The sequence below is a fragment of the Vanellus vanellus genome (assembly GCF_965231255.1).
Source record: "Vanellus vanellus genome assembly, chromosome: 28".
In the NCBI taxonomy this organism is placed as follows: domain Eukaryota; kingdom Metazoa; phylum Chordata; class Aves; order Charadriiformes; family Charadriidae; genus Vanellus; species Vanellus vanellus.
The window spans coordinates 166488-182209 of NC_138933.1; the positions used below are offsets into that span (position 1 = coordinate 166488).

Genomic DNA, 15722 nt, shown 5'->3' on the forward strand with positions numbered 1-15722 from the left:
GGCGCGGCGGCACCCAGCTCAGCCGGAGTAGAAGAGGTTGAGCACCACCTCCTGCTGCCAGCACAAAGCCTATTAACACCACCCAAAGAGCCACGCTTATCACCTTCCCGATAGGGGAAAACATATTCCCAGCGCTACTCATTGGCTTGGCAGAGACGCCTCTCCAGGTCCAATTAATCCCTCTGCACAAAGCCTCACCTAGCTGACCAGAAGCCCAGCGCTGCTTGTCAATGAGTAATCAGCCTCCCCGCTAATGGGTGCCATCGTTAGAGCTCAGCTTGCAGCTTCCCAGCGCTCCCTTTTGCTCCAGTGCCCCGATGCAAATCCAGAGTAGATGCGGGACTTGGATTTACATCAGTGCCCACGAAAGCAGAGCATGTCCCTTCAGCCGCTTATGATATAAACCAGGAGGTGTGCTGAGTCTCTCCCTCCTAATCAACCCTGCTGGGCTTCCTCTCCCCAAAGGCTTGAAGAATTGAAAATGACGCACCTTTCAATATAGAGGCAGCTGCTCCGTTTCCCAATTCCTCCTGCGTTACCGTCATTTTCACTCCGCGGCTCCAAAAACGCAGTCTCCATTTCCCATAGGTGAAAGGGGTTGGCTCTCTGTAATGTCCAATTCCTCACCCACCTCGTACATATAATTTAAGCCGAAAGCCCACATCGCCTACTGGCTGTAGACCTTTGTCTCAGCCGCAAACCATTCTCCTTTCCACCAGCCAGAGTGAGCTTAAAGCAGAGACAGGGGTTAAAAATACAGGAAAAACAAAGAGGAGGAAGAGCAGCTTTGCTAACGTAGAATTTTACATAACCTGGAAAAACATCTCTGGTTTAGTGCCTTTGTTCTTAGCTTGTGTTTTGGTTTGGGGGGTTTTTCTTCTCTTTTTCTGCCTTCCTCCTCCTTCCAAAGACGAGGGTTGGAGATTTATGTGCCAAAAATGTAACTAGCTCGTTTCCCCTCATCTTCTGCTCCTGTTGAACCTTACGAGTTTTATGAAATTTCTTCAATAAAACTGCAATCAAACTTACCACGAGCAATGTGGGTTTTCTGTGCCATTACAACATTGATTCTAAAATTCTGCTTTTAGGTAAGGTTTAGATTTGCCGTAGGCACTTGCTGTCACTCAGAGTCTTCCCATACCCTCCTCCTCCTCCCCACACCCTCCTTCTCCTCCCCACCTCCATCCCGGAGAGGAGGGGGAACGTGAGCTGTGTTGGAGACAGGGCTCGCAGAGCAGCAATACCCAAACATTTTGGGAGGGTTTCCAAGTTGCACCGCCAACAGAGCAAGACCAGAAGGTGGGGCTGGTTTCACCTGGCCGTAAACACCTCCATCTGAGCCAGTCACGGGACAGAAACAAACACTTTTGGGTCAAGCGATTCGCTCCCCCGTAACACCTCCCTCACTCCGTGGGACTGAAAGAGCTCGAGGCAGTTGGCTGAAGATGTTCTGCATTGCAGGAGCGTTCCCAAAGGTGTCTGAAAGTCAGGAAAGATGGATCCCACACACCAGAGCTAAACTTCTGGAAAGGCTGGTTCTAGACCTGCAGCTTGTGCAGGGAAAACAGGAGGGATTTATCTCCATCCTCTCTCCAAAGTGGCCAACAGAGCTGTCAGGCCAAGAGCTAAACGAGGATGCAATCCCAGGAGAGAGTGATGCTCCCGAGCTGAGATTTTTGTTGGGTCAGCAGATCGAAGCTGGGCTGGCTCAGACAAGCTGGCGGTACTGAACTCTTCCCAGGTCTGTAATTAAAAACCCAAGAGAGAAAAAGCCAGAAAAGAAGCCAACGTGACTTCTTCCACTTCATGGAAGATGCCAACTATCACATGTAGCAGCTGTTTTCCAGCATCCAGGGCCTAATCACGAGAGGTGCTGAGCTCTCTGAACTCCTTTTAGGCTGAGTCCCAAAAAGCACTCAACACACACAACTCCCACACAGCTTTACCCTAAAATCTTGTGTGGCTAAACAAGGCAGGCCAGCCTTCAGCCTTGCGTGCATGAACTTCTCTCTGATCCTCTTCATGGAGCAGAACACGTTCTCAGGCCATGGTGAATGCCAAGAAAAATCACATAAAAGCAAATGCGCCTTTTTTAAAGGCTGAGATTTTCAGGGCTAAGCCCTAAGTGTTATCCCACCGGAGGCAAAAGAATTAAGAGGGTTCCCACCCATGGCACACAGCCTTTATGATACTGCAGCAAAGACGGGACTGAAAATCACCTATTTCATTTTCTAGGAAAGACTTATCTGCCTTTCCTGCATCTTTGTCACTCTGAACTCACCTCCTTTGCTGAAAAATAAATATAAATATATATATATAGTCCAAACTTGCATTCACAGGGATTTGTTGGACAATTTCACCAAAAAGGAATGACCAAGCCCAATTCTGCTGGAAGCTATTCCCCACGTAGGACACTTCTGCAAGCAACAAGATGAGAGGTGTTGGTCTATCTGACCGGTGCTGACACCCTAAAACACTCCCCTCAAAACTAGGGAAAACAACACTCCCTCTTCAGGGCATTTGGCAGAGGAGAGAAGCATGTGGGCAGCTCCAGAGACAGAACATCAACTCGGAGGGAATTTCTCCTTGCGAGATCAGTGCACTCACTCCACCATCACCTCCATCTATTCAAACTTTGGCTTTGGATTTCCCCAGCTGGTGCAAAGGTCTAAGCTGGAAACTCTTTTTGCCCTGCAAACACTAAAAGATCGGTTCTACTTCTCTCTTTCATGCTTATTATTGGGGTCAGGCTGCGCCGTGGGGCTGTGCGGTTGAGCGTGTGGGGACTTGCTGCCCAGGATAAATCCAGAGTATCTCACTGTGGCTGTCACCCGGAGGCCAGGTTCTTGCTACTGAAGGAGCAGCCCTTCCTACCTCTCCCACCCAGTTACTGAATCTGCTTGTACCTATGAAACTCCAGTCCATCCGTTGCAGGAAGCTGATAATGAGAGGATGGTGGTAAACAGAAGGCTGGAAGCATTCACAGCGTACCAGCACTGCCGTTCTACCTGCTGGATTGCACAGATACGCTACGACGCTTCAGATGCTAACGCTTCGAAGAGTTACCTCCTCCCTTAGAGTTACCTCTTGCTCTGCTGAGATCGGCAGAAGTGTAAAAGGAGACATCTCGTGCCGGGGAGGTGGCGGTGTGGGGTACCCCCGGCTGGGATGCTCCGGCAGCAGAAGCCTTGGTGGCAATACAGGCTGCAAGCCCCAGCTAGTGACCAGCAGCTGTCATCTATTGTGATACGGTGACAGCCCCACCAGTGTGGGGCTGGGCTATGGAGGTGCTGCCTTTGGCTGCAGGGTCGGTCGGTGGAGCCCCAGGGCTCTGCACACCCGTTGCCGAGGTCACAGTCAACGGGCATCTGCTCCGGCCACTCAAGTTGGAGATGGACCCAAACCTTCTATGGGAACAGAAAGTGCTACAGGAGCAACATTGAGCCCAGGTTTGAAAGTTATATTGGCAACTTGAAGACGCAGCTACACCTTCTGGGAAGCGACAGAGCCAAGCTGGAAACAGAACTGAGTACCACACAGGCTATCATGGAAGATTACAAGAAAAACTAAGCTTAGAAAAGATAAACACTCCAAAACCAGGGCTAGAACCGATCTCATCTAGTTTTTGGATGGCAGAGGCTGCAGAAGATGCAAGATCTCCTCCAAGTGTACACATATATGACTTGCATCAGTGCTCGGTTTCCATGATGAGGTAGAGCATTTGGAGGTGGCAGAGGAAGATCAGATTCATATCCTTGCTTAAGCTGAATAATGAGGTGCAAAGTGATCTTTTTTTCTTCTCGGGTATGAAGAGGAAACGCACTGGCAAACACGTGCCGAGAATGCGTTTGTAATGCTCAAGAAGGTGAGAGCATTTCCAACCAACCCAAACACTTACTCCAGGCTTTGAGCATGAACAGCAGCCAAGACCGGCAGAAAGAGAGGGTGAGACTGCCTCTCACTCTCCAGTGACTCTAGAGGGACCTAAAGGCCAACTTTCAGGAAGATTTCATTAAAAGAGTTGAATCCCACCTTAAGTTAGTCGGTTTTAGCTGAGCATATTCATTTTGGGTGTTTGTATACCCCAACTGGTCAGAACCTTTCCTTCGCCTCTCTGTGTCTTGTGATTTTTTGTCTTCTGCCTAAGAGGATAAGAGAGCGAAACCATTTAATAGCGTGGTAAAATTTACAGCCTTGAAAAGAGCAGTCTGTAATCTCATCGCTTGCTGGCATGAAGAAGTTTGCTCTTTTATTTCACAAACGCTTGATGCGCTTCAGGACACAGATTGCGCCTACATGGACAAAGCCGAGGTGGAGTCCCTCACCCAAGAGATCAACCACCGGAGAATCCTGTATACAGCGATAACGGCTTTTCCTTCTCTGCTCCCCTTTCCTCCGCTCCATGCCTCGTTAGGAGGTCTGTGGATTTAGGCTATCACAATCCGTCACTAAAGATCAGAGATTTTTTTTTTCCTGTTTCATGTGTTGATTGCTCCAGATTTCAAAGGTGTTGCTCTTGCACTGCACGGGCAGGATCCTAAGGAATCCGTTTCAACTTGATGGTGAAGGTAGGAGCCAGAGAGATTAAACCAGAAAACCCCTCTTTGGGTTTTCTGCAGTGAGCCCAAAGTCACAGTATGCGGAGCACACCGCATCTCCTTGTCTCCAACCACGGAGATCCACAGGGAAAATGCCTCCGGTGTGGGCGACTGAGGATCTGCCTGCCGCCCCACGGACATCACTCAGCTCCAGCCATCCATTGCACGCACCTCTGTTGGTGTGCCAGTGGACAACAGCTGAAGCCTGGACATGGATGACACCATCGCTGATGTCAAAGCTCAATATGAGGACATTGCCAAAGGAAGCCGGGCTGACGCAGAGTCCCGGTACTACAGCAAGGTGAGTCACAATGGACAACTCACAAAAGTAGTTAAGCCCCACTTCTACTAAGGGCTCCGCTTCTTCAGGCTTCCTGATTTGGGTTGAATAGGGCTGTCAAAGGTCTGCGTCTCACCCACCTGCTGTGTTTTCCCTGTGTGTGATACATCCCCTGGTAACGGCTTCACACATGGAGCTGCTACTGTGTAAATGAGTCATTCGCATCCCCACCCCCTCGGTAACAAAGGTTTTTGCCTTAAAGCTCAAGATCCGGGACTGCGGCCCCAGAATCACACAGGAGGTTTCATTACTGACTCATCTCCTCATTCCAGCATTTATTTTCATTGAGTTTTCTCACTCCTTGGTATGAGGAACTGAGAGAAACCACCGGCAGACACGACGACAGCTTGCATAACACAAAGAATGAAATCGTGGAGCTGAATCGGGCGATTCAGAGCCTGACTGGAGAACGCAAAAACGCCGAAGCCCAGCTAAGGATGGCACAGGGGCAATAACGTGTCAATCGCGATTCCCAGGTTGTGGCTTTCCAAAACCCCTCTGCTAGAGCGAGGGAGCAATAAAGCCAGTTTTGATGAAATACCGACAACTGCTCAACTCCAAGACTTGCCTGTAATCCCCAGTATAGAGTAAAATGGGCTATTACGACTAATAATTGAACTACCATCAGTAGAGACCTGCAGTGAGAAGGCAACACATACACCAAAGGCTCCGCTAGGCAGAATTGTCCCAGAGTTAGACATTTACCTGCAGAGTCTGAAAATATAACAGAGCGCAGGTGGGCGAACACAGAGCCAGGCAGGTTCAAGAGCTCTGAACGTGCAGATACGCGGCAGCAATGACAACCTCCTACCTGCAGAGATGCAAACTGCAGCCGCTGCCGAAGCCGAGGAGCACAGGGAAGTGACTGTCAAGGATGCAAAGTGCAAATTCTCCGAGTTGGAGGTATCCCTGCAGAAGGCGAAGCAGGACATGGCCCCGTGAGTACCAGGAGTGATGAATGTCAAGCTGGCCCCAGACATCGGAATCGTGACCTACAGGAAGGTGCTGGATGGAGAGGAGGTGGGTGTTGGTATAACCCTGCAAGATACTTGCAAGGAAGAAACAGTAACACATCTAAACCCACAACCACCTTTCACAGTCTGATGAACCATCACCTCTGTCATCGCAGCAAAGCCCACTGAGACCCAAAACCTGAGGGGCTGACGCTTTTAAAAGCACTTTCCAGCCTTTATGGACCCACACGCCTTACAAAGTCAAAAGTTCCTAATGCACTCAGGTTTCCCCCTCAAATGGGAGACCTTGCATGAATAAAGACGATGTCTTATGTAGCCTCAGGTCCTATCAGGCCAAGATCTCAGCCAAGTCGTGCCTGGCCACCTTTGCACCCCAGCCAAGATGACCGGGTACCTACTCACACGTGGGCTAATGGAGGGGACACAGGGAAAGCCGCTGGCCAGGACTTACGCACACAGAGCCCGAGTGTCCCAGAGCTCCCAGATCCCTATAGCAAAGCCAGTAATTTTGGCTTACAATTGTAACCAACCGCTGAACAGGGAAGGGGAGAGAAATGCAGTAAACAAAACAAAATCATTAGTTTGAAACTTCCGCCCTGCCCCTACAAAACACGCCGCCCTCCCACGCAGCGACGCGGGCACCAACGCTCTCCCTGTCCTGCCACGGAGCCAGACACACACACACACACACGTGTGTGCGAAGAGCAAAGCCGGGAAGAATCGCCACAATGAGGGCATTCGCCTGACGTAGGAGGCGAAGGACCAAGCCTGGCCCTGCCCCAAACCAGGTGGGAACACAACCTTCAATTTGAGGGATGAAGGGTGGAGGAGACGCCAGTTTTCTGAGGATTTGGCCAATAAGAGTTTCTGCGAAAGCTACCGTGTTCCCAGCGCCGGTTTCAGTTTCAACTAATCAGCAATTCCCCCCAAATAAATTACCATGTTGGAAAACACCCGTATCTGCAACCTGCAGAAAAAAAACAAATCACCTTGAGAAACAGATTTGGCCCCACAGCTGTTTCCCAGAATTACAACATGTTACCTTTTTATAGGCAGAACCAACAAAACACAGTCATTTACCATTAACCTGCCTGCAAGACTTTCTTCATTAATTCTCAATAAATTCCCATTCATTACGGGTAGCTTTTATTAAACATCACATTGAATCACGTTCTCCTTCAAAGCTCTTACTCGCAAGCGGAGGTACTAGCGAAACAGAAAGATCTCCTTTGACAGAAAAGCATTTTGCATTTTCAAAGGCTCCACTCCACTTTGTCCGACCGATGAAAAGCGGAACATTTAATTTTTACCACGTCTCCCGCAAGCAATTTGCCCAGCACAACTCCCCTAAGCTTTGTTGCTATTACACGAGACCTAAATATGACCCCTTCAACTTCAGAGCGTTCTTCAAACCTTTATGGGGCAAACACGCCGGCGCTTTCTCTGCCGGTAAGCGCAGGATATGTTAAGTAGTTCACATTCTTTGCATCCTAAACATTTTGTGGAAGTTTCATGCAGCCTCGCCCCATTTTCCACGCAAATAAAAAGAAGGTGCTCCGGTGCGGTCAGAAGAATCTGCTCCCAGCACACCGCCTGCACCGATCCCTCTCCCGCCACCACCAACCATGTCCTGCTGCTCCTCCAGCATCAGCTCCAGCCACGCCATCAGGAATTTCAGCTCTTCCTCTGCAGCTCTTCCCAGAAATCGATGTGATTTCAGCACTGCCTCGTGTCACCGGGGCGGTGGTGTGGGCTACCGTGGTTTGGGTTACTTCAGCAGCAAAAGTCTTGATGTTGTGGCGTTCTCCCGGCCCAGAATAGCTCTTGGAAGATGTCCTCCTCCGAGACGTGGATATGGCTTCGGTGCAGCTGGTGTGGGGTTTGGCTACAGAGGTGCTGGCTTTGGCTACAGGATTCGTGGAGTCTCCAGGCCACGCACCATCACCATCAACGAGCAACTGCTCCAACCACTCAGATTGGATCTCGACCCCAATGTGCAAATGGTGAAGTACCAAGAGAAGGAGCAGATCAAGACCCTCAACAATAAATTTGCTTCTTTCATTGACAAGGTGAGCTGAGAACCCCTCCCCAGATCCCATCTGCAGGCAGGAGAGTCCAAGCGAGGTGTCCAGCATGGAAAGGGCACGAAATCCATGTAAGACAACTCAATTTAGACATTGAGGACAACTTGCAGAAGGGTGCCAGTTGAGCACCAAGGTGTGCATGAGCCACTAGGGAAGCTTCAGTGTCCCGGCACTATCGATCTGAGCTCTAGGCCCAACGGCAGGGAGGGAACAAGCTAAAACCAGTGTCATCACCATTCTTCTCTGCACATCCCCAATTTATTGCAAATCTCTCCTTTCTAGAAGCACTTTGATTTTCGTGCATTTCCACATGGGTGGCCCAGGAACATCCCATGCACAAAAGTGCACTGGATTGGGAAACGCTGCATTCCCACGTACCGAGAGCAGGAACACACAATTCACCGCTGTTGCATGGACACAGACTCCCACGAGCCCTTAATCCTCATCTCGGTTCCTATTTTGCTTTCTGGGATTCAGGTTCGACTCCTGGAACAACAGAACAAGATGCTGGAGACCAAGTGGAGCTTTCTGCAGGGTCAAAACCACTGCAAGAATACCATCACACCCGCGTTAGAGGCTTACACTGGTAACTTGAAGAAGCAGCTGGAAGCACTGGGGTGCAAGAGAGCCCAGTTAGAAACGGACCTGAAAGCAGCACAGCAGGTTTTGGAAACCAATAAGACAATGTAAGTAAAAAAAAAAACAGAGAAATGTGAGCGAGGGGCTCAAAATGTTGTTCAAGATTCATAAAGAGGCAGAGACTGAATTTTTTGTAGGAATAAATGGTTCCCAGAGAATGAGTAGGTAGACGGACAGGGCTTGGAGCAACCTGCTCTAGTGAGAGGTGTCCCTGCGAGGGGCAGGGGGTTGGACTAGATGGGCTTTAAGGTCCCTTCCAACCTAAACCATTCTGTGATTCTATGGAGAGATCTACAAGGATCTCGGTATATAAAAGAAGGTCCAAGTTTACAGAGAGATGGAGGAAATAGAGGATGTCCCTCTTCCAGGTTCTCCTTCTCTCCTTCCTAATTCAAGGCATTAACATTTTGAAATGTTCAGCAGCAGTTTGCTGTTGCAGAGGTCAACTGAAAACAGTTCTGCTGCAAATCTGTACAGACGCAGAAAACCTCTCTGAAAACACGTTTGCTTTCCCATGGGCTACGAAACGAGACCAAAGCATCCCGAAACATTGTTTGGGGAGAAGGAAAAAAAAAAAAAAAAAAAAAGTTAGCAGCTTCACTTCTTGAAAGCAAGCCTGCAGAAACCCGAGCAGAGATGTAATTGCGCTGAACTCAACCAAAATCTCCCGTTTTCCCACGCAGGCACAAGGACGAATGCAGCCAGCGGAGGTGCACCGAGAGCGAGTTTATTGCCCTGAAGAAGGTGAGCAAGGGACTGTTTGAACTCAGCTCGCTGGGTTCAGGTCTTTGGGGTGCATGCGGTGATTTATTTCCCAAAAAGCAGCACACAAAACAAGTACAAGCAGGAGCTGGCGCTGGGGTTTGCTTGAACTCAAATCAGCAGCGACTGCGTAATTGGGACCTGGCGCATGGTCACGGTACCAGTGTTGGAAGTCCCTCACCCCAAGGGTAGCCCTGAGTCTGCTCTCACTAACAAACTTCCTTCTTCTATCCCCAACGTGTCTCCAGGACGCAAACTGTTTTTTCTTAAACAAAGCAGAGCTGGAAGCCAAGGTGGAAAGCCTGAAAGAGAAGGTTGAATTCCTGAGGATGTTCTACAAAGAGGTAAGAAGCCTCTCTACTGCTCCCACCATCGTTTGCGTTTCCCAGCTGGATTGTGAAGCTGCTTATCCCAAAGGAGAGGGGAAAAGGGGGTAACACAGGGCAGTGGGCATCGCTTGTGGTGAATGGGGAGACTCAGCAATTCACCTCTGCGCGGTCACCCCAAAGGGGAGCAGAGCTGCGCAACGTGGGCACCACACCAGGTTGGGGACGAGCATCTCTCTGACCAGCTTACCCCCATGTTGCCGCCAGGAACGCCACCAGCTGCAGGCCCACATCTCAGATGCTTCAGTGGTCATGCAGATGGACAATCGCCGAGATCTCAACTTGAATGGCACCATTGCCAACGTCAAGGCTCGGTACGAGGACATTGCCCGCAGGAGCCGGGCAGAAGCGCAGGCCTGGTATGAAAGCAAGGTGAGAAAACCCCACAGAAGGAGGGGGTTTGGGTGCAGTTTCTCTCTTTAGACCAACTTCAAACCCAGAGAAACACCCTCCCCCACTCTCCTGATTTGCTCCGATTTAACTCAAAGCATGTGGTTTGGGGATACGCAGCAATGTCTTTGGGGCTTTTTTAGTTTGAGGAGCTGCGAGGAACTGCAGGCAGAAACGCTGACAGCCTGCGAGACTCAAAAAACACGATAGCTGAGCTGACACGGAGAGTCCAGAGACTGAATGGAGAAGTCAGGAGCGCCAAGGACCAGGTGAGCACAGCCACATCTGGGTGTTTCAGCAGGGCAGAGAGCAAATTGCTGTTCCCAGAAGCGCCCACAACCAAATTACATGATGCTGTAGCACCTTGCAAAGGGTGTTCATGAGCTGGGACTCTGCTGCTCCGACTAGGGCTACGTTAAAGCCCTACTCATGCAGTGCTTGAAGGCAGATGTGGTTACAGCATCCCATCCCCTACGATCAACACATGGGAGCACTGAAACTGCCTGCCCAGCTCCCTCAACCCCCTGCCAGAGGGGCTGCATGGCCATCTTACTGCTGGCCTGGATGCTCAACCAGACTTTCAACCTATCTCTTGCTAATCATAGAATGGTTTAGATTGGAAGGGACCTTGAAGATCATGCAGTTCCAACGCCCCTGCCCTGGGGAGGGACACCTCCCACCAGCCCAGGTTGCTCCAAGCCCCGTCCAACCTGGCCTTGAACACCTCCAGGGATGGGGCAGCCACAGCTTCTCGGGGCACCCTGCGCCAGGGGCTCACCGCCCTCACAGGCAACAATTTATCCCTAATATCTCATTTAAATCTCCCCTCTGCCAGCTTGAAGTCATTCCCCCTCGTCCTATCACTACATGTCCTTGTCAAGAGTCCCTCTCCAGCTCTCCTGGAGCCCCTTTAGTCACTGGAAGAGGCTCTGAGGTCTCCCTGGAGCCTTCTCTTCTCCAGGCTGAACCCCCCCACCTCTTCCAGCCTGCTCTCATAGGAGAGGTGCTAGCGCATTACATTTGAAGACATCAAGAGACAGCTAAGACTGACCATATCTCACTCCTTGCAGCGCTGCAAGCTGGAAGACGCTGTGGCCGATGCTGAGCAGCGTGGGGAAACCACTGTCAAGGATGCGAAGCACAAACTCTCTGAGCTGGAGACGGCCCTGCAGCAGGCCAAGGCTGACCTGACCCGGCAGCTCCGCGAGTACCAGGAGCTCGTGAACATCAAGCTGGCCCTCGACATTGAGATTGTCACCTATAGGAAGCTGCTGGAAGGAGAGGAGAGCAGGTGGGTGACAGATCCTAGCAGGGCTGCACAACCTATTGTAGGTGCACGTGTTGAAAGGCAAAAAAAAACCCAGCCAGTGCTGGTTTGGAGCTGCCACACTGCGAGTCACCTACACAGTCCTGATGCTTATCAATACTCAAAGGGAGGGTGCCAGGGGATGGGAACAGTCTTTTTCCAGTGGTGCCCAGTGACAGGACAAGAGGGAACGGGCGCAAACGTGACCATGGGAAGTTCCATCTCACCCTGAGGAGGGACTTCTCTCCTGTGCGGGCGGCAGAGCACTGGCACAGCTGCCCAGAGAGGGGGGGGGGAGTCTCCCACTCTGGAGCCATTCCAAACCCGCCTGGACGTGTCCTGTGCCACTGCTGGAGGTGCCCCTGCTTTGGTGGGGGGTGGCACTGGCGGGGCTCCAGAGGGCCCTTCCAGCCCTGATCATTCTGTGGTTCTGTGATCAGTTCTCCCCACCAGTCCTAAGAGATGTCCACCAGTGCAAACTCACCCAAACAGCCAGTCCTACTCCCTCCAAACAGGAGGAGACATGCTAGAGAGGGTCAGGCTCACATTTGAGGGTAAAGGGCTTTGCATTTGAAGATAGATTGCCAACGTGTAGCCTTTTCCCATTCTCCACAGGCTCTGCGCAGAGGGCGGCTTCCCCATCAGCATCCGTAAGTTGGAGGATTCACCTTCTACCCAACTCAGGCACCTTCTGCCTTATTTCCAGGGAATTCCCCAAGCTGAAACTCAGCTTTGCTCTGCCTTTTGCAGCCGTCTGCCATTCGCAGAAAGGTCTCACCGACAGCCCAGAGCCCGGCTTTGCCAGCACCCAGGCGGCAGCCGACAGAAACCAGAGCAGCAGCGCGGGGGTCTGCAGCACAACCATGAGCTGCAGCACCAGCGTTGGCAGCAGGAGCACGAGGAGCTCCTACATGAAGGTGGTGTCCGTGACCAAGTCATCCAGGAACAACGTGTAAAGAGCTGTAGAGAAACGGCAAGGCTGGAAACAGAGCGACACACATCCCCTTCTGCCAACACACAGCGACAGCCGAGCCAGAGCAGGCGCGCACCCAGCTCCCCCAGGCTGCACCCCCACTTTCCAGCCACAGGGATAGAAAAGGCAAAGAGGTCTTTCCTACGCTCAAGAGTTTCACTACTTCTGCCAGGGAATCTCAGAGCAAGAAAGGCTAAAATCCCCCTCATCGCTCCTATTATGCGGTTAAAACAAGGCGCCTTGGGTGTAGCTCCCCGGTCTTTCCACTGCTACAGATTCAAGGATGACAATGAAGCGTGAGAGAGGGCACCTTCTACCTGTGGCTCCTACCTACATTTTCCTTAGCACTTTACCCAGCCCAGTTGTCTGAGCAGCTCCCACCCTGGACCAACCTAGCTTTATCAGCCTTTTACATCACACATACACCCCTGGCATGAGCAGAACTCACCCAAAATTGCCTAGCTTGCAGTTTCCCTACACACTGCATCAATTTCATTGCTTATTTGCTCCAAAGGATAGATTTCAAGGGCTGTCGCTGTTCAAAGACAGTTTGCTTCTGCATTTGCATTACCTGTTTCGAAACTGACCCTCAACTTTCCTTTTCCTTCTGGGTTTTTAATGGTCTGGCTCATCTGTTGCCATAAATGCAGTGATAACTGAGGAGTCTGGGGGCCAGAGTCCACTGTCAGGTATGGAAGGGACTGATCCATCGATGTATCTGGCCCCAGGATGCAAAGCTCCTCTGATCTTATTCAAGGGATGCAAACCCAACCATAACCACATGGAACCAGCATCAATTGCATTAGCAGTTGTGTGGTACCCAGCATTACATTAACCCTATTTGGGAAGAAAACGAGGAAGCGAGGATTTATTTCTAACAACCGTATATTTTACCAGCAGCTTTCATCCTAGTTTGAGTCTTGCATCTCCAATAAATTGACATAACAACTCAGTTACCTTCACTCGACACCTTCATTCGGGGGAAAGGAGGGTTAATTCTAATCTCTGCTCCAGGATCTCAATGCCAAAGCTCACAGGGCTCTAACCCAGACACCGGCAAAGCCCTCCATCTGCTGGGAGCTCTTCCTTCCTAACCCAGACACCGCACCTCCATGGTACCCCATAACCTCCAACACATCCTTTCCCCACACGCACGAGCGGCTGTGCAAGGAGAGGAGTTATAGCTTCTCTCCAGAGCACCACTGAGTTGGAAGAACCGCTCCCTCCTTCCTCACACCCACGGAGCAGGATCCATTCTGCCCAACGCTGAGCGCCTGGCACAGCCATCTGCCAGCAGGGCACGAGACGCAGGTGCTTCCCAGGTTGGATGTCTTCATTAGGATGGGGTGGAGCCCCAAATGATTCCCCCCCAGGAAAAAACAAACTGACTAAAACATTTAGAGGCCACTGACTAAGCAGAGATGCTCCAGCAATTTGCATAAAGTTAACTAAATCTTCTTATTACTATCATTGATTGCTAAATCCCCTTAAAACCTTCACCGGTTGCCCAGGAACTCCTCCAAGCCATATACCAGGAGCTGCTGGAGGGTTTTACAGCCCTCCTTGTCCTTCCTCTCACCCTGGCACCAGCCCAGGTCCCGCTCAGCCCTCCAACGGCGCAGCGCTGTTGCGGCAAAGCCCTCAACAAGGCAGCCCCCCCCCTCTCCCAGCCCACACTCCGTACCTCCTCCCAGGCTGTCGCTGCTCCAGGGCAGGAGCAGAAGGTGCCACTATCCCCAGCAAGAAGCTGGAGGTCCTCTTTTCATCTCCACTGTATGGGGTGTTGCCCTTTATAACCTCATCAAGCCAATTAGGCTTCCCATCAAGCTAATTAGGTTTCCCAGGTAGAAGCCTTCCCAGGATAGGAGTTGTCTCCCCCCAACCTCGCTCCTCCCTGCCCAGTGGGAGCTGGGGACTCAGCCCAGCCCATACTGGTTTCTTGCCATTTAATTCCTTTCAAACACAAGATGAAAATCTCAATCAACCTCAGAGGAGGGGTTTGGCCTTAGTAGTTATGGAAAACTGATGGAAACCAAAGCAAATACAGCTGAAACACCAGGGAACTGAAGAAAGCTCCCTGCCACCTGCAGCCTTCCTCCCAGGCCCAGTTGCATCCCAGTCCTCACCCTTCTCCTGCCTCAGTTTCCCTACAGAGAAGAACAGAACCCACCTCCTTCGTAAAACCCTCCGGTCGCGGCGGACAGAAGCGCATTGCCAGTGACCTCCGTCCTGTTATAATGGTGACACACGGCCGACCTCGCATCCCAGGGTTCGCCGGCGGTGGTGCAGCGGTGCCACAGGGGCAGGTGGATGGAGCAAAGCAACCGCATCCTGCAAGGCAGCCCGACGGGAAAGCCCAGGGACGGGCCAGCAGGAACACAGCATTCAGCCGGGGCATTTAACTGCGAGAGAAAATCAGGACAGCTCACTAGGAGGGGAGAAACACGGGGGCCGAGAGCAAGCAGAGATAGCACACACACTCAAAGAAGTATTTGCTTAAAGTATGAGACAAAAAAAACCCCACCATATTACAAAGCATATTCAGGTAAATATTATAAAGTATACTTAATTATTGTGCGTTTTACCCTGCAGAGAGCGAGAGTCAGAAGCTGCAGCGCTCTGTGCCTTGGCAGGGGTAGTCGGGCTTTACACCCGCACGGAAACCAGCAACGCTGTAAGAAGGAAAAAAGCAATTTCCCTGTTTTTATGAGCTGAGGAAACAGCACGATTTCCTTGTACAGTTGGCCTGGAAAGAGGAAATACTACTGACCGCCCAGGTGAAATCCGCTGGGCACCTAAAGGTGCCTGTGAGTAAAGCACATGCACAGAGGCACCTCCCCAGCCGCTAACACACTCACGCCAGGGCAGCGCTATCGAGGTGTTTCACTGAGCTGATAATAACTACGGGCTTTGAGACGTTTCAGTGATGAAGGCAACACTTACGGTTGTGGAGCTGTACCATGGAAGGCTGAACATACACAGCTGAGTATAGAAAGATGGATGTGCTCCTGACTGTGGAGTATTACCTGCCTAAATCGTAACAGGAGGGAAAACTGGGCTGGGAGGGATGTCATGCCCAAAGCATGAAGCGAATGGTGTCCCTAAGCTGTCATGAGATGGTTAAAGAACCTGCCCATTGCAGGAGGAACTGCCCTCGGCGATTGGCTTTGCTCTCTATTGGGCTCCATCTTTCCCTCAATTCACTTTCACAAAGCTGAACGACCTCCAGCTTTCCCTATATTCTTTGAGTCCAAATTCATGGCTCCTCCA

The 15722-nt window shown here is 51.0% G+C and overlaps 1 protein-coding gene across 1 annotated transcript; it reads left to right on the forward strand.

The window, feature by feature from the left end:
* Positions 1-4809: 4809 nt before the first annotated feature.
* On the forward strand, positions 4810-12435 carry LOC309682389 (keratin, type II cytoskeletal 7-like; the record flags this gene model as incomplete). The annotated part of the gene is made up of 11 exons (XM_082496472.1): positions 4810-4899; positions 5722-5876; positions 7804-7981; positions 8474-8682; positions 9319-9379; positions 9646-9741; positions 9991-10155; positions 10317-10442; positions 11244-11464; positions 12095-12129; positions 12230-12435. The coding sequence occupies 11 exons, from the start codon at positions 4810-4812 to the stop codon at positions 12433-12435; spliced, it is 1542 nt and encodes a 513-aa protein (XP_082352598.1).
* Positions 12436-15722: the final 3287 nt, after the last annotated feature.